At 41.0% G+C, this 22,601-nt stretch overlaps 2 protein-coding genes across 2 annotated transcripts in view; one reads left to right on the forward strand and one right to left on the reverse strand.

The window, feature by feature from the left end:
* Positions 1–8,804, forward strand: part of ADSS2 (adenylosuccinate synthase 2) — a 39,320-nt gene extending 30,516 nt beyond the window's left edge. Inside the window, exons 9-13 of the mRNA XM_050893572.1 lie at positions 420–574; positions 1,003–1,127; positions 2,188–2,285; positions 7,099–7,248; positions 8,025–8,804. Of these exons, the coding sequence (XP_050749529.1) occupies positions 420–574; positions 1,003–1,127; positions 2,188–2,285; positions 7,099–7,248; positions 8,025–8,077 (581 nt within the window). The 3' untranslated portion in view covers positions 8,078–8,804. The remainder of the gene's footprint in view (positions 1–419; positions 575–1,002; positions 1,128–2,187; positions 2,286–7,098; positions 7,249–8,024) is intronic.
* A 1,708-nt stretch (positions 8,805–10,512) lies between these two features.
* On the reverse strand, positions 10,513–20,225 carry C3H1orf100 (chromosome 3 C1orf100 homolog). Its single transcript, XM_050893167.1, is given in 7 exon segments — positions 10,513–10,610; positions 12,626–12,745; positions 12,748–12,770; positions 12,772–12,801; positions 13,469–13,561; positions 13,987–14,057; positions 20,211–20,225. Coding segments are annotated over 7 exon segments (450 nt in total).
* Between the last annotated feature and the right edge of the window lie 2,376 nt (positions 20,226–22,601).

A 22,601-nucleotide genomic window follows, 5' to 3' on the forward strand; every position in this document is an offset into this window, starting at 1 on the left:
TTTAATACCATTTTCTTAAGAATCCCCCTTCAGATTTTCACATTGTTCTATTAGTGAGTATATTTTATATAAGATAGCAAGGCATGGTTTTTTGCTGTCTTTTTCAAATTTTTGACTTGTATGATTATTCAGAATTGTTATGTAGTCCACTTTTGCCTCTATACGAGTTGAAGTGGTAAGATTTCTACCTTTTTCAATAAAGAAGGATCAGATGATGTACATACAAAGCTAAGAGCTCATTAAATACATTTTTGACTGCGAAATACATTTATTGTGTGTTTTGTTTTGTTTTTTAGTGTTGTAAAACCTAGGTAAGTGCAATGCTAGTACTATTCCTCACCAGCTTAGATTTATTTTATTTTTTTAATAGTTTAAAACCAGTGTTTTAATAAGTTTTTAAAACCAATTTCTTTTAATAGGCACATATCCTTTTGTGACTTCATCAAACTGCACAGTTGGAGGTGTGTGTACAGGTCTGGGCATGCCACCACAGAATGTCGGGGAAGTGTACGGAGTTGTGAAAGCATATACAACGAGAGTTGGAATCGGTGCCTTTCCTACAGAACAAAATAATGTGAGTATTATCAGCCCTAGATGTGACCTGTAACGGGGTGAAATAACTTGGTGTGTCTGTCTTATGTTAAATCAGTATTACTGGTTAAATGCAAGTAGATGACGGTGTGTTTGGGTGTCTTATTCCTCTGATTCTAGACTGAGCTTACAGGACTGCCGAATCTGATTGTCAGTTTCTCAGACCTTCCTATGGAATAGAAGGCTAGAGCAGGAACACATTTTGAGAGATTTGCTCAAATAGCGTTCTCTTGAATTAGAAATAGCATTTTGTATTTCTATTTTCATCCCAATGGACAACTTTGTGAAAAATTGGGGGAAGAACTTTTAAGGTAACTTACAATATTGTAAAATGTTGTTAAGTATACACCTGCATCGTGTGTTGCAAATAAAAAAACCAAAGGCTCATGTAATAGTATTACTCTTTGTTAGGAAATTGGAGAATTGCTGCAAACAAGAGGTAAAGAGTTTGGTGTTACCACTGGTAGAAAGAGAAGATGTGGCTGGCTGGACCTTGTGTTACTCCGATATGCCTACATGATTAACGGATTTACTGCGTGAGTTATTTTGACAGCTTTGCTGGCAACTTGACATAAAATCATGAAATGCTACAGATTACTGTAAATTGTAGATACACTAGTTAGTAACATTCAGACTATTAGTATTGATTTGTTGATTGTTTTGATATTTTGATAAATTCTGTCCCTCATTTTTGCTAGCATTAAATGTTTTTATATTTGACGTTTTCATACTCATAAATTTTTCTTTCCTTTACTTGTAGCACGTTATTTCTCATTTAAAACGATCCGAGAAGCACTTATTATCTTAGTACGTGATGCTTCAAGCTACCACAGCCCCTGCCATCTCACCAAACCAAATCAAATGCATTACAAGGGCCTTAAAACCTGATATAGTTTGGGGGTTTTTGTTTTGTTAGTTTGTTTTCAAAATAAGACAGATGGGAACCCACCAGTATCTTCAGCAGTATGTGTAAATGTAGAAAATTTGGATATGACTTTGGGATTTTAATTAAAATGAAAAATAGGTATCTGAAACAAAACTGGTATAAAATTTCTAGTAGATCAAACTGTGTAAATACATGCTTTATTTAAATTTTCCTGTTTTTCTTGTCCTTTGTGTTTTTTACTTGAAATAGGATGCAGCCAGGTATTTACAGAGCCAGTGTTTGATTGTTTTGCTGCCTTCACTGTAGGACAGGAAAATTTGGCAGGGGACAGGAACAGACAGCAACAGGCATCATGCTATGAAACCATCTCAAATGAATGGTCATAAAGCATCTTGGCAGCACCCTGACCAATTAAAATTCTAATACTTAAAGCTATAGACCAGTCACTCTAATTGCAGAATACCTGTTCTTTGAATTTTGCCATTTTCTTACAGTACTAGATCTAAGGACACAACAAAAAGGCTGTTTTAAGTTTTCTTTTTTTTTTAAAGTCATGCCAGATAAGTAGATTAGTGCCTTACAAGCTGTCTTTCTAAGGAAAGACAATTAATTGCAATGTGCAGGAATCAGTTTTTCTTTTGGTATTTTTACAATGTGATGAGAGTTGAGAGTTGTTGAACTTGTTTAACCAGAGTAATGTTTCTTTATAGATTGGCACTTACCAAATTGGATATCTTGGATGTATTTCCAGAAATCAAAGTTGGTGTTGCATACAAACTAGATGGTGAAATCATACCTCATTTTCCTGGTAAGGCTGCTTGTTTAACCGTTTTAGATTTTGGTGAAATGTAATCTGATACTTAAATGCATTTGACTTCTACTTGTAAAATTTATGACAGGAATGTGTTACTTCAGCATCAAGCCATTAATGTCTTCCCAGATGCACCAGAGACACCCTGTACCACACCTGTACCTGCACCCTAAAGACACCTGTACCAAATACTGTCATTTGTCTACTAGAAAGATGAAAAGTGCTGTATAAAGCTTCTTAAACATAAATGTTGTTACTGCTTTATCCCTTTCCTTTAATACAGCCTGCATTACCTTCAAGCTAAATTGGAAGCTCATTTCACACTCTAAACCCAGTGTCTTATTCCCACTACTGTATTCATCCCCTCTGCTAGCAGGACAAGTCTTCATTTAAGCATGTGGTGAACCACATGAGAGAACTGATCCGGTTGAAAAGCTAGGTTTTTCTCTCCCTGTGTTATTCTTCTAACAGTTCACTTCCCTTTAATGATTCACAGAGCAGCCAAAAACCTGTCACACCTGTGCAATGAAAACGAGGGAAACGGGGTGGGGGAGGAAATGAGCAATTAGTTTAGGTGAAAGCAAGACTATTTTCTAATGCAGGACCAACATAAATCAGCTTAGGATGATAGAAACTATAGCTCCTGAGGAGGACAGTGGTCATTTTAGTGATCATTTTTACCTGAAAAATGTATCTGCATGTTAAAATATTCAAATATCACGAAACGTTGTTTTCATGGATAATGCATCTTTTTCAGTTTGCTATAGTAGGGATACTCCAGAAGAAGGAAGAACGTTAACCAGTACTAAAGATTGGGCTTTCCTTTTTTTCTAATGTGCGCATAGATGCCTGTTTCCATTCTAATCGCTACCTCAGGGTTTGAGGCTGGTCACAGGTTACAATTTTTTATATATCATCAGCAGAGAACTTTTTATGGGTGAGGAGATCAACTGTAGTAATCAGATACAACTCACAGCAGGATTTATGTAGTATAAGGATGTAATTATGTATAAAGGAATAAGTGATGATCTGCCAGTAGTCCTTGAAAATAGCACATATCTGTTAGAGAAATTCATAAGGAATTAACAAAAAAAATCTTCTGTTTCTCCATGTGCTTGGCGGAGTTCTTTAATTGATTTGCCTTCCAGTATCTTCAAACAAAAGTGCCAGTTACAATCTGAATGCATACTGAATGACGTGGCATGCACTTTTATTCAGGAAATTTAGTACTTGTCTTGCACTAAACCAGGGAATGCTTTTCCCTTTTTAAGACTCATATTCCCTGATTGATACCCTTATCAAAATATTAAGGAAATTTGTATGTACTTTAGATGGCCTTTGAACATAATGGAGATTGCACGTTTGAATTGAGAACTACTCAGTAAATGCTTCATCTGTAGCCCTGTCATCTAACCTGGGGGCTATTTGGACTGTCTTGTGCTCAGGCCAGGAGGGCCTTCTCTGGCAGTCCATCATTTAAAGATGACATAAATAGGTGGCCATGTTTTCCAGTACTAAGACTTCAGTGATTACTTTTTTTCCCCCCATTCATTGTGTCTCTCAGGTGGGACCAGAATCTTGTTACAATTCCCGAGGGCAGACTTTGCTCCCTGTATATGCCCAGGTAACAGGTAGCTGGCCTTCGGTCATAGCAGCACAATGTGGCTCACCTGCCTAATTGTCCTTTTCTTTACTGTATGAACAATTAAGAATTCTGGTAGAAATTTAGTAGAAGCTGTTGTCTTTGCTGTTGACATGCCGTCTTCCTTAAGTGTCAGGAAGGAGTTTGAGCTGAACTTCTGGTAAGCTGGAAGATGCTGTCTCTCACAGTGCCTCTGTGTTCCACACCTCTCTCTTTGCTATACTCTTCAACATTTGGCAGCATTTTCAGCACATATGCTGCAGGTTACTTATTACTCCTGTCCCTGGCATGAAAAACAAAAGGTAACTTTCTTCTCACTTCATGTTTTGCAGACCATTAGATTATTTCTGATGTCTACATCTCTGCATGCTGTGCACTTGCATAATTTATTTATTTTTTTTAAACTTGCCACTTCGACATTTTGAATTTAATTTAGAAGAGATCTAGTCTGGGAATCTCTCGCTGGCAGGGTATTTCTCTCTCTCTCCCCTCCCTACCCTCCCACTCTCTTGGAGATGTTAGTGATTTACCCTTCTTGTGAAATGACTGTCTCTAAATTAGAAGCACACACAGTGCCCACCATCTCAGGAAAAACATGCCATATTTCATATATTGTTCGTTTTTCCAGCTGGATCAGAGAATCATACAAGTCTCACTCAGTTTTTTTAGCTTAGATTTCTGTGGGCATTTCATAATCTCCTGTTAAGAAAGAACTGAAAATGTCTTGTAAATTTATAGCTGACTTCAGTTGGTATCATTGAGGCTGTGGTCTTTTGCTATGGAGCTGGCCAGTATCTCCATTTCTGTTCAGTCATAGGAGTTTGTGAAAGAAAGATAGCGCTCCCTGCTAGCTCTGAGCTGATCAGTTTAAAAGGAATGTGAAAGCCATGGTCTAGTCCTGCTAATGCCTCCTGTCCAAGTTCAGGCGTCCGTTGATGTCAACACAGACAAACACAACCTCTAGCTCAGGAGACTTTGGAAACACAGATCCTTAGGAAATTGGGAGATTATTTTGGAGAAGCTTTACTTCATGCTTGCTTTTTTTCCTTGTGCTCTTTGTCTGGGCGTCTACTGTAGATTAAAGAGCTAGGACACCATGCTAGATGCGCCTTTGGTCTGACCTATATGACTGTTTTTATGTTCAGTTTCTGGAAATTGCTGAAGGATCTTTCTCTTACAAAGGTGCCAAGATCCCAAATTTCAGCTATTCTTTTTGAGTTGGACGTAACATCACATCATTCCCTCTCCAAATTATAGTACCAGACTGCCAGATATCATCATATCTGCTCTCTCTGTTATCTAATTCAGCTGTTAATAAGGAATATTCCAGAAAGCCTAAAAGGTAAATCCCCTAAGGGAAGAGCTGAGAGAAATCTAGACAGTGACTACATCTGTTACTACACTCAGCTCAGTTTATGGCTTATCTTTACCACACATCATCTTTTATTACACGTGCTGGAGCAAAATGAGAGAATCATTTGAAACATCAAGCAATCTATCCCTTCTTTTTCTTCCTCTCTTTTGGGGAAGTAAGGAATTGAACTAATACAGAGTAATGGAAGACTGTAGACGAGAGTAGACCATTCAGTTCTAAGTGCTTTCAGCTTTCTCCCAGCTAGCCTCATCAGAGAGGCTTCGAAGTAAAAATGCCTGTGAACCTCCAAGATCAGGTGTTCAGTCACTTTCCCTCTTCAGAAGGAGGGAGGCTAGCGTCTTATTCTAGACCGTCTGCACTGCCCAGAGATTAGTTTGTGGTTTTGCACTTTGAGTATAGCTATTTTGTTTTACAGATCACCTGGGCAGCAAACAACACCTCAGTTGTTACTGCTGATGACATTAAAGAAAGTGCTTAACCTTGGCCTCTGCAACCCAACATCCTTAATGCACCTGTCTGTCCTGGTTACAACAAGTAGTGATTCAGGATCATTTGCCTTAACCTGTGAACACCTCAGTCCAAAAATTGTGCATTTCTTCACTGTTGTAGGCTTTGAAGTCAGTAGAGCATAGTCCTCTTTCACCCTTACTCAAAAGGCCTGGTTCATAAAGACTGTCCTTACAACATTGCTACTATTGAACTCTTACCTACACCAGGACAAATCATTCAATACGCTGAGCCTGAGTTTGTTGGCTAACTATGGAGGGCATTAGCTGTGGTTTTGTATTTGCACCTCTACTGTGCCTCTTGCACCTAAAACCCTTTCCCAGGTTGACTAGCTGTCTTTGCAGGAGTGACTTGATCTCAGACATGGAGCCTACATAACATTAATTACAGTGCCTTTGGCAGAACCCTGTCTTTTTCAGGAAGGCAAGAATGCCTGACACCTCCCATTTTTTTTTATCAATGTATTTTGACCATTTTCAGGCTTAAGGCTTTTGTTTCGCTGCCCAGTGTCATTCCAAGACTAATGTTCAGATAATCACTGGAATGATTCAATTCCAGAACAACGTGCCTAGCATCTTTTTCAGTACTTGAAATCATCACAGGATTCAGAGTTAATGGACAACATTGTAGCAAGTTACTAAATGAAGGACAAAATGGAATATACTCGTTGCTTCTATTCTGAGAAGTAATTGGAACAGTTACGGTTCATACATCATGTTGGACTCCACACTGGTTGACAATTTCGTTGTAGAGTTCTGGGGCAAAGGGTCTGTGGGCATCAGAAGTCTGTTATGGATAAACTACATCTTATGACTGTGTTTGTTTAGTAAAAAGTACACTCCTATGCCATTTTAAAATATGTTTTAACTGCCTGATACTTACAAGCTGGTGCCTAATTTTGCTTTCACATCACCAAATTCCCTCATGAAGGGAGAGTGGGATCTTGGTATTTGTTTGGGGGTGGGGGGGAATCAACATTTTGGGGAATTACTTTTCCTGAAAAGTTGCTTTCTGAACTGAGAAGATTGTGGTTTAAGCAAAATATATGCATGACTGTGAGTACTGGAATTCCTAAAGTCTAAGTCCTGATAATTACTGGATTATTTTTTTTTTCCTCTGCTTACATTAACAAAAAAGGACACTTCAGCACCTTCAGTGCTGGTATTATCTTATGAGTAAACCTCTTTGTATAAGAAAAGCATAAAAAGCTTTACAGTTATGTGTTTAGTGGTAGAGAATATATAATCATTGTTGACATAATATTTTTGTTCCTGTTTGTTTCTCAGCCAACCAGGAAGTCTTAAATAAAGTGGAGGTTCAGTATGAGACACTCCCAGGATGGGATACAGACATATCAAATGCAAGGACGTTTGATGAGCTGCCTGTAAATGCACAAAATTATGTTCGCTTTATAGAAATGGAGTTGGGTGTTCCTGGTAAGTAAAACAGATTTTTTTTGTTGTTGTTTTTGTTTTGTTTTTTTCCTGCTCCATGAAACCTATCTTGTGCTTTGTCTTAATGAACATTGAAAATATTGAAAACTAGTTTGTAGCTGTGCTTATTCTGATGTACCTGGTGATACTTGTAATTATTGTTTTACTTTTTATCTATCTATCTATTTAGCTGTTGAATTGAAAATTTTCAGAAGTTGCAGTATGCATTCTTTCTTTGGCTTATACTCTAGTTCTTGTTCAGCTGAGATTTTTATAACTTGCTTAAGTGTTTTTCAGATTGGTTATAATAGGGGTTTAGTTCTGCTGCTATTATAAAGTCAGTGGGACTACTGGTACATTAATGTGATTAAATATATGTGACAGTAAGAGGACCTAAACTAACAAATTTCTCTTATACTCCCTAATAAAGATGATCCTGTGGTGCCATCCAAAGCTGGGAATTAGGAGATGATGCAAATCTTTACTTTTCTGACAGTTTCTATGTATCTTTTTTGCTATGATCTGGAAAACTGATTTATTTATTATGGCAGCTTCAAGACTGTTCCTGCTTTTCTAAGTTATCAGTGCGTTCTTACTTTGAGAACAATAGACATAGTTATCATTTCTTAACGTACTAATAGTATGTGCTGTGTTTTTCTTCAGACTATGATACTTAAGATCTTAAGCGCTTAAGAAGATAAGTTTGTATCTTATCTTAAGATACAATCCGATCTTGTTTTGTATTACTTATAATAAAAGTTTGCTTTTCTCTCCTGCAGTTAAATGGATTGGAGTAGGGAAATCCAGGGAATCAATGATCCAGCTGTTTTAAAGATTTCAGATGCATGGAAGAAAGCACACTCCTCAAAAGACTGCTCATTCTTAAATGCATTAGTAGCCCGCAAAGCAAAGATGTTGGAAAGATAGATTTTTTTTGCATGGAAAGAAATGCTAGAGTTGATACCCCCAAATCAGTCGCTACTCCTGAAAGAGACTTTAACATGAACCTGTATCAGTTCTTGTTCAACTGCAATTTCCAGGACACTTGTCATTGTTGTTCAAAGTGCCATCAGATTTTTTTTCTTTACCTAATATTTACTTCATAATGTAATTCCTGTTTGAAAATCTAAGGTAGCATTACTTTCATGACTGCTTGTCTTTGTTATCCTCTCTCTGCTTTTGGCGGTGTTACTTCCCTGAAATTTTAGACAGTAAAAATAATGCAGTTTTGCACAGATAGTTTTACATCCTCATTATTTGTATTCCTAAAGCTGTTGTATTCTTAATGGCTGCTCTTGTGAGTGATTAAAGAGGGGGATTCTGATTTTATAATGCTATAAATGCTGTCTAAATTATTGTGTGATCTGTTTTTTAAAAAAAGATGTGATGCCAAGTTGTTAAGAAAGTCCAGGTTTTTTTAGCTGTATAACACAGAAAACTTACTCTTTGTAACTCACAGAGGACACTCAAGTGTTTACCAGGAAGTGTGCCCAGAAAGTTAGAAAATTGATATTGTAAAAAGTTCATTTGCGATTATTAAAGAACCGTTCTGATTTTGAGTTAAATGTTTTACAATGTTACTCATTTTTTTCTGGTATTTTAAAAACCCTGTACTTCTCTACTTCCAAGGCGCATATCTCAAACTGTTTCCCTAATTAAATGAGGTTATATTTATATTTGGTGAGAAGTCTAACATTTTGATGCCCTTTTAAATTCCTTTGTACATAGCCAATAGACGATCTTTCTCTGGAGAACTGGCAAAGCACAGACACTTTTGGGATTATAAATTGAAGATGCTTTAGAAATAACATTTAAAGTATTCAACATATTTGCTTTAGATGTAGGGAAAATAACAAGTATTCACCTCAAGACATCTGGCATATTTTGGCTTGTTAGTGTTGGGAAATGTTCTAGAATTATTTTAATTTATAACCATTATTATATATTCCAAAGAATCTGATTTCTTTTGGCAACAACCCAATAATTACATATTCCCTTTCCAGATTTTTTGAGAATGACTTTGTTTTTACACACTATACTATTCGTGTGTGTCCTTTTCACTTAAAATAAAACTTACTTTGTTTCCTAAAAACAAGTTGGTATTAGGGTGGGGCAGTAGTTTTAGATTTAGTTTTGTAGATTTTGGCTATGCAGGTGAGTATAAGCAACTTTTAATGCAAAATAAAAGATACGAGGCCTTCCACATTATATCTTAGGTAACCAGATGTTTCCTGAAATGGAATAGAATTGTTGGATTGATGCTGCTGTTCAGGTGTTCAGCACAATGTTTATGTTCTCAATTGACATAAAATAAAATTGCCTATCATAAGGGGAGGAACAGGAGGGCTGAAGGATAAAACTGCTGATATTTAAGGAGCATTTTCTATTGAATTGTTTGCATGTGACAGCGGTTAGCAGAGTGTGTATTTTACTTGTGTAATATGTGGAAAGAGAGGATACCAGAGAATGCTGGAAAATTGACAAATACATTGAGACACCTTTGTATCAGCATTGCATGTAAAGATCATTCTCCTCAGCATTAAAAAAACAAACAACGTCATACTTAGTTTTTTCTGGAGGGGATGAGGGTCTAGTTTTGCTGTCAGCCTCGCAGTCCGGGAGAGAACCATACCATCCCTCCCTAGCTAAGGGACATCTTGAATTGAAAATCTCGTCCTAATTCCCTGATGAAGAGGAGGAGGGATATAACTGTGTGAAACATAAATTCCAATGTTCGTTTAGAAGGAAAAAAACCAATATTACTATTTTCTAGGCGATGGAGGGAATTGACCTTGCAATGTGAACAATAGGTAATAATTGCTAAGTATTCTTCTCTTCCTGTAGCTGTAGGAGGCATCAAGGGGATTTGTTCTGTCAGTGAAACTACCAGCCAAGGACGGGGGGCCTAGCTGGTTCAAGGAGTGAGTAAATAAATGAGGGCATGCTTTCCTTCTACAGTGAGTGAATAAATGAAGGCTTACTATGTAGTTGTGTTTCACTTCTGCCAAGCAGAGACCTTCAAGTTCAAGGCTTGTTTCAATTCTTCCGCTGTTGTAACTCCACTGTACAAACTACCCTTGTTTTTCAGTTGAGGAATTCATATTCCCAGATGCAGCAGGATTTCTAAGCAATATAGCTATAGCCTAAAATGATACAAAATATTTGTGCAGTTAAAGAAACAAAACAGAATTGTCTCGGATGCAGGAGAGATTTATATTCTTTTGCTTTCTTTTAAGTTCAGCTGAGATTTTTCTTTGATTCTTCCACTCAAGTGCAGGCCTGGGAAGTTGAAAACATCCTCCTGTCAGTAATTGTCCAGATAATATGTGTTCCAGGATCTGTTGGTGTATATTTGCTCTCATGACCTGGAATGAAGAATTTCTCTCTTTAAATTTCAGGTGATTAAACTTGGCATTTGTAAAGCTTATTATGTTGTCCTTGAATGCCAGTTTTGCATAAGCTTTGCTAGAGTGAATTCTTGGACTGGTGCACAAACACTTTCCTGGTGTCAAAGAATGGTGATAGAGTGGTTATATTCTACCAAATTCTCCCCTCCCCCAATGCTACTTTTTCTACCCCTTATTTCGTTTGTACGTATGGGGAAATAGGTTGGGATGCGTTATCACCAACCTGAATGTTGTGGAAGCAAATGTGAAAAGTTACGGAGATAGTTTCAAGCACTATATGCTCTGCTCTTGAAACCATGCTATATTCAACTATGGAACCAAGGAGGAAGAAGAGAAGAACAGCCTAATACTCTACCACCAGCAGTGTGTTTAGCAGGGGCAAAGTTACATGTCTCTGTAGGCACTTGTAGTTTTTTCTCTAGCCAAAATTCACTGTTCTGCTTTTTTTCCCCCTTCATGAGTCAAGAGCCCTTTGGCCTCAAAGGAATTGCCACACTCATTGGCAAAAGGCTTTTGGTTGTCTGTCACAGGCTAGTAGTAAGCTGTAATAAAAGGAAGAACCTTTGTACTTCAATAACAAGCATGTGTTTCTCAGGCCGTTCCTGTATACTCCCTTCCTTTGTGAAGTCTCTTCTGTTGCTAGCATGTAAGGGGAGAGGATGGCAGCATAGGATAGTAGTTGAAATTGATTCTCCTCCAAGTGCCCCCCCCTCCCGCTAATGGGATATTTCAGGAGGCACGGATACCTGTTAGACCTGACAAGGCTGATGACAGACAAGGTATTTTGATCTCATGCCGTTCTTGCTGCCACTGAAATATTTACGAGGCTGATTCTCCTAGGCTTGTGCTGTACTGCACCATTTAATAGCCCTTATGTCCCTATGGTTTACTGAGCCTCCTTTACTGACTAAATAGGGGAAGCGAGGGATACTTCTGCTGCTTAGCCGTTCCATTTGTATTGCACGTGTAATTGGGTTTTGGCATGCAGCTAATGGACAAAACCTTCAGATAAAGTGGCAGACAGATAATGCTGATGTAATGCATGACAGCTGCTTTCGTCTATCATCATCCTGGAAATCTACTTTCTAATAGAAGATCATAGTTTCCTTTTGCTGTCACAGCCAGCTCCCTTAATGAAACATAATCAAACGTTTGGCTGGTTTAGAAAAAGTAAAGGGCAAGGTAGCTGGGAATGAAGATAAGGGATAACTCAATCTGGTGAGTTTTCTCCCACCCATACTGTTCCTAGTCTCTGAAGCAGTGAAATTTAATAAACCTAGTGATATAGTAACCAAGCACACTTCTTTTGGTGCATGACAGCTTTACCTACTTAAGGCAGACTGCTGTGCATACGTACATACACACAGGTCATGCATTATTTGCAGAGACTGAAAATTTTACACCATTCTTTGTTGGTCTGAGTGTTACAACTCATTTGACATGTCATCTTTAAAATACCTTGCAATAAATACACATTCAAATATCTTCCATTCAACTTCAAACAGATAACGTTGAGTTAAATCCTAATGTTCTTCACTGCCACTTTAGAACTATTAAGTGTATCAAAGCAATACATTTTCTTACACTGTGTTAGGTTTTTTTCAGTGATGAATCAATTTGTGCATACATCCAGGTACTTACTCTTTAGCTCTTTTGATACACACTACTGGCATTATCTACGGTGTGTTTGAGTAGCTATTTTTAGATAACAGTCTGCACAGTACAAATAGTTTGCCTTGTTCCTTGGTTGCCTTCTGCATATTACAGAGGGAACTGGGATACCTGAGTGTTGGTAGTGGAGAGAGAGGGTATGACTTTGGGGGAGAGGTGGCAGCTCTCTTTTGGAAGAAGTGAGATGACTATTCACTTTTTTTCTCCATGCAATTTAGGACTAGTTTATTTACAGCAGAGTGAACCTCTCTAGTTCATCTTCTATGCCCCTCTCAACAGGAAAAACAGCATGGATTGCTTACTTGTGTTGAGAGATGGCAAGTCAACTGCTGCTTTGTATGAAGTTTGATTGTACTGGTCACTGGTGGTCTTTTTCTTGATTTTTTGAAAATGCGTGTACTTCCTGAGAGCTGAATTGTTAAGTCAGGTTGGAATGGAGTTTCAGCTTACTGGAGCCGGTTGCAGTTTACTGAAAGGTCTAGGCAAAAAGCATAAATCATTCTGTAATCTCATGCTGACATATGGTATGTAAATACCATGATCCATCCAAAGGGTAGCCAGCATTATAAATGTACTTTCTAATCTCCTGCTGAAATGAGCACTCAGTATAATGCTGCTGTAATCTAATAGATATTAACAGCCTGAGAATGTACAGTAAGACCTTAATAATTCAGTATTGTTCGATTGGCTCCATCTGACTTGTAATTAGCAAGATAAGGGTTGTGCCTCTTGCAGTCGAGCAACTAACTGCATTAGTTTAATATTACTAGAATTTTTAAAGCCTTGACTTCCCAACAGAAATAGCCTGTGACATTTAAAAAATTTTTTTAAAATTAAACATATTTTGAAGTTGGTGTGCAATACAAGTTTTCATGGGGGGGGAAAAAACCTAGCATTTTTTTACAACAATTTCCATTCTAGGTTCTCATATACATAATAAATTCAGGTCATGCAGCACTCCTGGTATGGCCAAAAACTTCTGGATGTAGTTTTGATTTACTCTGCCTGGATTCTCTTGTTGTTTCTCTTTTAGGCCCAAGTCATAAAAAATCATTAGAAGTTGTTGCAACGATGCTCACAATAGGCATAAAAGGGAAAGGCTTATTCCACAGGTCTTATGGCTTTACTTTGATGCACAAGCTTACCCTGGAGCTCCTCCAGATGCATGTGCCTTGTGGACCCATCCTAGTTGCCCGGGATAGAAACCACAGACATCCTTTCCAGGACGAACAACTGAGCTGATGAAGCAAGCAAATAGAAGATAGTGAGGGTACAAGCAGGAGACTAGAGAGCAGGAATTCCACCCAAGCTGTGGAAAAGCAATTTTTTTTATATGGCGGTTATGGAAAAGAAATATTTTTGTCCCAGTACAGAGCTTACAAGCGAATAAGGGAATGACGTTGACAACAAGGCAAATCTTGCATCATTTGAAAAAAAGTGAGTTTGTGCGGATGAATGAACCCTTTTTTTTTTTTTTTTTTTTTAAATTTAAGAAATAAAAGCTGGGCAGACTCCCCCCCCCCCCCCCCCCCCCCCCCCCCCCCCCCCCCCCCCCCCCGTACCCTTCTGAAATGCTGAAGTCTTGAGCAGATTTTTTTTTATACAACTAACTGATAGCCTGGCCTGTGTGCATAATATGTGCTGTGTGGTTCAAGAGGCTTACCCTGGTGGCAAGATCGGTGCAGGATCTATAAACTCCCTTAGTTTCTTTGTGGAGTAAGACATGCCAAATTCCTACAAACAATTATGTAAAATGTTTTTTGTTTGTTTGTTAAGGAGCTGCTGATGGACCTAAAATAACTTGCTTACATGGCTTGAATGTATTAATCTCCATTTTGGTAGCAAAATCTACTATGGAATAGCATACCTATTAGGAATCCCCCAGGAAAAAAAGAACCAGTGTATGCATGTAAAAGTTAAGGTTCTACAAAACGTTAAATTTTGCAGAGCTATGGGAGTTTCTAGAATGAGTTGCACAATATTAGAGGCAGGTCTTAGAGTAGAAACAAATGCAGTAACCAGTTAACTTGTTTAAACAGTATTTTATGATTCAGGACAACAGTGTGCTGTTCTGTGACTCAAAACAGAATTTCTTTGCAGACTGATTCATTATATCAGTGGGTCTGATGGTCTGCTTGTTTGTCACAATTAAGTAATAATTTATTTTACCTCCCAAGGAATGAAATTTGGCTGCTGTGTATAAAACACTGACTCACCAGTATTTGGAAAACAAAGTAGATGTTTTATGTATTTTGTTGCCCATCAGAGTCAGTGAATTATGTTTTGGCCACTCCATGGCAACTACTTCACTGGTGTGTGAATTAATATTGCAGCCCCAGTAGTCTGATGTTAAAATCGATTCTCACCAGAGAGCTTAGTCAGACTATTGTTTTGAATAGTATGACACAGCTGTCTTTAGAAACTCCTTGGATACATCCACAGTTCGATTTCTTTTTTTTTTTTTTCCCCCTAAAACTAAGACCATTGCATCTTCCACTTAGTTGTAGAGCACGATGTAAAAACTCCTTATCCAATTCAGTCTACAAAAGAATGTATTTTCATGCTTTAGATAATTTCAGTCAATCTTGGAAAATGTAGCTATACAACATACAAAAGTGACAACTCCAACACTCACACACAATATGAGCTGTTGAGAATCACTGTTATATTTACCAACATTTCCATATCCCTGTCAGCCAGTTCTGCACAACTGTTGTCCTCATCATAGTCAGCAGCACCAACAGAGATTCCTCTCCTCTCCCCAACTCATGCCCGGGGGTGATTCTTCTTCTCCAGTTTTACCCTTAGCGTGGCTTCAGCGGGAAGCGTTCCTCATCCCTCATCTTTGGGAAATGGGGGACGTTGCATCTTCCTTCCTCCAGCAGGAATCGTGTATTCAGGTTGCCAACCCAGCTACCTGAGATAGTGCCAGTAGCAACTGTGTCTACCACAGAACTGACAAGCTTTCTTCCAAACCTCGGGTTGCTTACCTATCTCCTGGTGTACACTTCAAAGGCTCTCATGTCAGAATTTATCCTCCGTCCTGGATACACCCAGGAGTATTTTTAAAATTTGCCATTTGAATGCCTAGGTTACAGCTTTCTCTTGTAACTTTGCACATAAAACTTTAGTTACAAGTCTCGGAAGCTTTTGAGACCTGATACATTAAAAAAACCTCATCATGCTAACTAAAGTGGCTTTGGTCTTAACAGGCAAGGGACGTAAAGCCCAGTAGGAAGGAGAGAGCCTAAGATGAAGGTTGAATGGTTCATGTAGGGGCCTGCAGGGAGTCTGTGACAGACAAGGGAAACCAGTACATCCAAATGCTACAGCCATACAACTAAAATTGCAGGACCATCTGTAATCTACCTGCTCATGCTAAATAATAATAATCCATTAAAAAATATCCTAATCTTGTTTTTGAAGCTTACTGAACTTAACACACCGAAAAAGGATTCTTTTTCCAGGATGAAATCCATTCTGCTTTTGAAAACTGAGGAAGCCCATACCAATAAAGTTTATTTAACTAAGTGGTATTTCTGCTTGCAGATTGGGCGAAGACTGAGGCTGCAACGTGAGCTTACCTTTCCTGGTTCACGCAGTGGGCTTATAGACTTAGATAAATCATGGAATGAAGATCAGGAAAGGCGAAGCTTGCAGGCACAGTCGTGGAGGCCGTCTGCCTGAGCTCCCTTTCCCTTGCTAAGCTGGTGTGAGCAAGTCCCTCTACCTCACTAAGCCTGGCTTTGTGATGGTTCCTCCTTTCCTTACTGGCATTGGAAGGGGAGTGCCCCTCAGCGCAAGGGGAGCAGTACCACCGGTGTCAGCCTTGCGAGTGCATTTTTGAGTGCTGTTTGAGCCAGTTTACTAGCAACGTTGCTGTTGGCTACATACACAATAAGATGGAGTGGTGTCGTACTGAAGATGGGGATCTAAGGAGACTAAGAGCTAGACAGGGGAGGGGAAAAGCTAATCTATCAGCAAATCGCTTGGAAACTTGTGCCCCTGCACACCTGAGCCAACATCCTGAGTGCTGCTGCACTTTGGTAGATTAGACTGTAGCGTCTGCTAGTCCTCAGGTTGCATTTTGCTCAAGTTACTCCTAGATCTGAGTGTAGGAGCATCTCCTGACAGGAGTAAAGTTTAAAGAAAGTCAAAGGGTGAGAAAACAAAAAAGATCTGACACAGGAGGGGGTCCAGAGTTGGGTCTTTAAGGGTAAACCTTTTTCTGATGTTTTATTGGACATGCTCTCCAGTACATCTTACTTGCTGTAGACAGAAGGTAAAGCTTTCTTTAACCTTTCTGGAATTAGAAACGTAGGCGTAATTTGAGTCTGGATTTTTTTATGCACCCTTCTGTCATATGAGCTACGACCTACATCTTGGCACTGAAATAGGGAGACTTCAGGAAAGACGAGGTGGGGCAGGGAAGAAGGAAGAGCTTTGTTCGCTTCTGAGACACAGACGCCTGGAGCCAGGGGGGACCATGAGGGGCCTCGAGTCAGTGGGGCCTGGGATGGGAGGAGGGTCTCTACCTTCAGTGATACAGACACTTGCCTAACCTCCTACCCTTAGGCTTCACAGCCTCCCCAATGATCTGCTCCAGCGTTTCACCCTTAGAAAGTTTCTCCTACCATCCACTCAGATCCCTCCTGCTGCAATTCAAGCTTGCTGTTCGGTGGTCTGTTTGCTGTGGATAGGGAGGACAGGTTATTCCCTTTTTCTCTGCAGCGATGTTTTGGGTATTTGCTATGTCCCAGTTGTTTTTTCATCAGGCTGACCAATTCTCTGAAGATCTGCTTTGAGGTCATTTTTAGAGATCTCCAAGTCTGTTTGTTTGGGTATTTTTCTCTGTCACTGGGGAGTTGGGACCTGAAAATGGTCACAGTTTGTTCACTGATGTTTGCAGTGCTGAGTGGAAGGAATGGATGACATTATGCATCTTGCATCAGGAAATCTAGTTATGGATTCTAGTATGATATTTCCCATCTTTCCAATGGCATAGCTTTGCTGATTCATATTTCGGTCTATTTTGCATTTGCTCTATTGATTTTTTTTTGCTTACACGTAGAAACTTGCCCACAGGCTTACTGCATTGCAGCCTACTTTTCTCAGACCATTTCTCCAATTTGTTAAAATCATTTTGAACTCTTATCCTGTTTTCTAATGTACTTTCAGTTTCTCTCAGCTTTGCATCACCTGCATGTTTACTAAGTACACTCTATCCCATCGCTGACTTCACCAATGAAAAATTTGAATTGTATGGAAGCAGGGCCTGTTCACTGAATACATTTTGCTGTTCTGATGGTGAACCGCTTTCCAGGGTGTGACTTTTTTCCCCTGACCAATTCTGCACCTACCCCAAAGCAGTTCTATCTAGACCACATTCCTTCGTTTGCTTGTGAAAACATCCTGCAAGTCTGAACATGTCACCATTTCAGTTGATATCAGCAACTTGCTAATGCTGTCAAGAAAACGTCCTGATCTTCACCTTGTGGTTGCTGAGCCTTGAGCCAAACCAATTCACCTTGCTAAACAGGCGAAAAAGGAATCAGTGAAAAATAAGTGAAGAGGTGCCTGCAGGTTCAGCAGGTTGACTTTTCCCAGCGAAGAGTCCAGGGAGCAGCAGAGGTGCCACCGGGGAGGGGATGGCACTCAACCACAATGTGTAACCACACACTGAGCCAGCATCAGGGCCTTGCTAAAGCCTGGAGGTGGTGGTTGCTGCTTCCCATGAGGAGAAGGGTTGAGCTTGCCTGTTGGATAAAGAATTGGGAGGCAAATACAAACAATGTTTTCATTAATTTCTAGCTAATTGTAACTTAATCATAACTAATGATTAAGTCTAAGGTGATTTTAGGTAATCTTCTTTAATCGGATGATTTTTTGTGCCACTTTTTTTGTGTGAGAACACCCTGAACATACTTGTTCAGTCAACTGCAATTCATTAATTAATATGGATGACAGCTCTGCGTACTGAATCACTGAAAAGCAATTCCAAAAAGGACATACATGTCTCACATGTGTTCTCTCTCGCTTGCCTCGGTATCAAGCTGCCTCCACAGCAGGATGGAAGGATGGGTTTTCTTCACGTCGACCACCCTGCTCGCTCCAGGCTCTGGCCATCCCTGTGGGAGCCCAGTTCAGGTCTCATCCAGAAACAGGCGACGACAGTCGGATTCAGTCCTGGCGTTTTGCAACCCTTCTGTCTTTCGGTTTTCCCCCCTCAGGCAAAATTGTGTCAACCCAGTAATCTTGGCACAGGTGGAGACTTGTCCCTGGAAGAGCAGCCTGCAAGCGGTGGGGCTGCACAGGAGACAAGAGGTAGTGGCAGAGGGCACATGCCCGAGCTGGCCCCAGGCTTTGCTGGGCTGGTGGTTTAGAAGAGAAAGAGCAATTTACATATTCAGCACAGTCAGTAAGGGAGAAAATTAGACACAGTAAATAAAGAAACATGCAAAGTTATTTTTATAGTAATTCTTGAGGACACAGCTGAAATTTAAAAGCCCCTTGGCTGCGACACTGGTCCTGCTTATGGCCGTGGTCTGTGCCTAGTAGCAGGTGAGTGGGAGATTTCATTCCTTATTGTAAGAAATCCAACTCATTCCTATTATCTTTTCCTTTCTTAAATAAAGAAAAGGAAAGGATTGAGAAGATTTGCCTCTCTCCTGTCAGCTTACCCCCCTCAGAAGATTCCCAACACTGCACTTGCATTGAAGCTTATGTTAAACAGGTCCCTTCAGATACTGCCCTCTGCAAAGGCTTTTCGGATGGAGGCAGCTGGAGAGCTGGAGTTTGCCGGCAAGCTGTAAAGCGAGCACCTTTGCCATCTGAGAGCTGCCGTCCTGGTCCAGCACCAGGCAGCTCGCCGTTTGCCGGGAGACAAAGGGAGCCACATCTGAGCCACGCTGAGGCTGCACTTTCCGGAAGAAACCTAACAATTCTTATTTACCAAATTGACAAAATCCTATCATTGCAATTAAGGGGATATGTAATTAACTGTGTCTTAATTACAGCAGCTGCCACTTCATCTGAATGCAGCAATTTGCGGAGAAACCGGGGGAGATGCTTTAAATTCGTGTGTGTAAACAGTGCAAGCACAAACAGCGCAGCATGTGTGACTCCTGGGGGTGCGATGCCCTGCCCCGGAGGGCACAGGGCGAAGGCGAAGGCTCGCTGGCTGCCAGCCTGCCTGGCCGGGGTGGCCTCTGGAAATCCCTCGGGAGGCAGAGAGCTTTTGAAAACCCCGCTACGAACCTATCGCCCAGGGGTTTTCAAGCGTTTTGCTCCACCTCGGCTTGCTGAGCCGCAGGGCTGAACGTTGCCAGAGAAATGTGTTTAAAGAGCTTCTTGCTCCCGGCCTCTGTAGGAGCGCGAGCCCCCGTTGCGTGTACCAAGGTGTACTGGGCAAGATTAATTTCGCTTGGTCTCTCGCCGTGCACTTTCATGGCTTCATCACTCTTGGCTGGCAGGAGCAAACCGTGCAAAGGGGCGGTGGTAGCAGATGCTCTGCCAGCCTGTTTCTTTTCTGTCCCCTCACTGGCTGCGCTGCCGGGGAGCAGGCTGAGCCCGTCCGGCCGCTGCAGGTCTGCATGACATTTTCAAAGCGTTTGCACCCTTTGCTGCTGCAGCCTTCCCCGGCTTACGTGAGTCATTTCCTGGGAGCTGCTGTGGACTTCCAAGGTGGCCAAGTTTTCCCTACTGAGGTACCCAGAAGGTCATGGTGTTGGCGGATCCGCCTGGGTCCAAACCACCTGGGTTTCGCCACCTTTCCAGCCTGCCTCAACAGTTGCCTGCTCCCGCTTCCTCCCTGTAACCAGGACTTGGTGACTGGCTGTGCTGGTTTAGGGTAGAGAGTTGTGACGGGATGGACATGGTTTTCCATACCTGAAGAGACAGCATGAAGTTCCCTGTTCTTCTAAGGCAAGAGCCATGGGTGCTTAGTAGTTAGGAAGAGGGTGCTGGTCCACCAAGACCTCCTTCCATCTCTGCTCCCCAACAGCGACTCCTCCTGGAGATCATGCTGAGGAGCCATGTTATCCCTCTTTGCCTCAGCTTACCCACCGGTAATGGGCTCAGAGAATTCGCTTGACCCCAGCACGCAGCATCTGTGCCTCAGGTACAGCTCACAAATACTGAGCTAAGCTCGGAAGGCACTTATTGCTGAGCTGCAGCTTGGAAGGACCGTGAGCCCCCCCCCCCCACTGCTAATAAATAGGATTGACGCTACAAAGGCTAAGGACTGCGCCTGCTGAAGTTGGTAGACACCATTTGGGCTCCATAATTCAGCTGCATTGATTTGTCCCGTATGTTTCACACATGAAATAGAGCTTCTCTCTATCAAGCCAGCACAGAAAGGGTATCCTGCTTGGTACCAGCAACACTCCTCTGGTTTCCTAATTGAAACCTAAACTATTTTCCGAGTATTTCAGTACCATGCGGCACCAAAAAAGACTGGCTTATTAATATGCACATCAAGAACTTGAAAAGATAGGATGACATCCCATTACTATTTAAATGACGGCACGAGCTCCCGTGGACACTGGCGTGACCAGAATTTCACCAACCACTGCTACTCAGCTGTCACAAGCTATCTTCACATCATGCTGCGGGCCTCCGGATTGCAGTCAACAGCACTTTGAGGAAAAGAAAAACACGGTTAAAACTTGTTAAAACTTCTTCATATTAATGTCTTAAAAAGCACTTAGTCCTGCTAGATTTACGTGCTGAATGAGGCTTCATGGAAAACTTTTTAAAGTATGTTTCTCTTTCTGTCTTCTTGGGATGGAGCGCCACCCGCATGGTGTTTTTAATACCAGTTATATTTGCATGGATACATGCGCTTTGTTTCATTGACCTTCGCATTCTGCTGCCCACATTTTTAAAGGTAAAATAATAGAATATTCTGACTCGGTTATTTGCATGGCATTTCTCTGTGGTGTTACTGGCTGTGCTTTGGGTATGGTCTTAGCAGGAGAAATTAAAAAAAAAATAGAAGAAAACAAAGCAGCCTTTCAATTTGTTTAAGCAAAGTGGAGCGTCTAGGCAGGAGTGATGTAATTTTCATAGCCGCTGAGCACTTCAGCTTTCACCAACATCGTTTGCAGGCTCCAGTATGGGTGCCAGGCATCTAGCTTTTGGTAACAGGATTTGGAAATGCCCTCCAAAGATTCCCATTGCCGTGCAAGTGTCCTTAGCAAAGAGCACAAAAGAAATGCAGAAAATATCAGACACCAGAAGAATGTTTTTTCTCCAAGTTCCCCGTTTGATAGGTGCAGGGTTTCATCCCGCCTTACTGACACTACCATCGTCATAGGACGCATAAAATGCTGTCAGCACAGTCACCTACTGAAGACCTCCCTCGACCCTGCCATAGGCTAAGCGAATTATGTTTGCTCTCCCACTCATAAACCAGGAGAAACAAATCTGCAGTTGGTCACACTTAGACAGTTTATATTCGAGCATCTGTTACACAGTTAAAAATGGGGTTTTTTGACATCAAGGTGTTTGACAGCAGCAAACATCCGACACCCAGGAGGTGGTGTGGCAACGCTGTCCGTCTGCGAAAGCCCTCCCTACCCTACCCCTGTTGTTTCAGCAGCTGAGATCCCTGGATTAGAGGGACTTGCTGCTTTTTGCTAACGCGCCTCCCCTCTGACCCACACCGTCTCTGTTACCCAAATGCTGGCCCCTCTCTGCAGGAGGCAGGCAGGGGCCACCGGCTCTATCAAATCGTGGGGTGTGAACAAAGGACTGTGAGGAACTGGAATGAGATCCCCAAATCCATTCGATTTATTTGGGATTTGAGCCTAGGTCTTCTGGGTGAAAGTGAGTGCTTTAACCCACTGTGGGAGTTAATTCCTTGCCTAGTCATTATTCAGGCATCATTAAAGTATGCATTGTGCTGGAGGACAAATCAGATTACTCTAAAGAATTTGGAATGGGAAAAATGCTGGGGGTTTTTCATCAGCCTAAGTGTTTGGTTATCTCAGTGTTTAGCTATTTATATTGTGCCTGTCACTGTGGCATGTCACTGTATAAACAAAGGGATGCTCTAAATCTCTTATTATTTTAATGGCATTAATGTTCTTCAGCTGGGGAAAAAAGAAAATAATTTCCCCCTGGAAGATAACAGAGTAAGTAAGTGGTTTAATGTAAACAGTGGCTCTGGGAAAATTGCTCTTAGAGGCTCACCCAGGCAGAACGGTCCCGCCGCTCTGCATCGGCTGGCACCAGCAGCCGCCCAGTCGCACCTGGAGGTGTTGCTACCCACACCCT

Source organism: Gymnogyps californianus, chromosome 3 (genome assembly GCF_018139145.2).
Source record: "Gymnogyps californianus isolate 813 chromosome 3, ASM1813914v2, whole genome shotgun sequence".
Taxonomy (NCBI): Eukaryota; Metazoa; Chordata; class Aves; order Accipitriformes; family Cathartidae; genus Gymnogyps; species Gymnogyps californianus.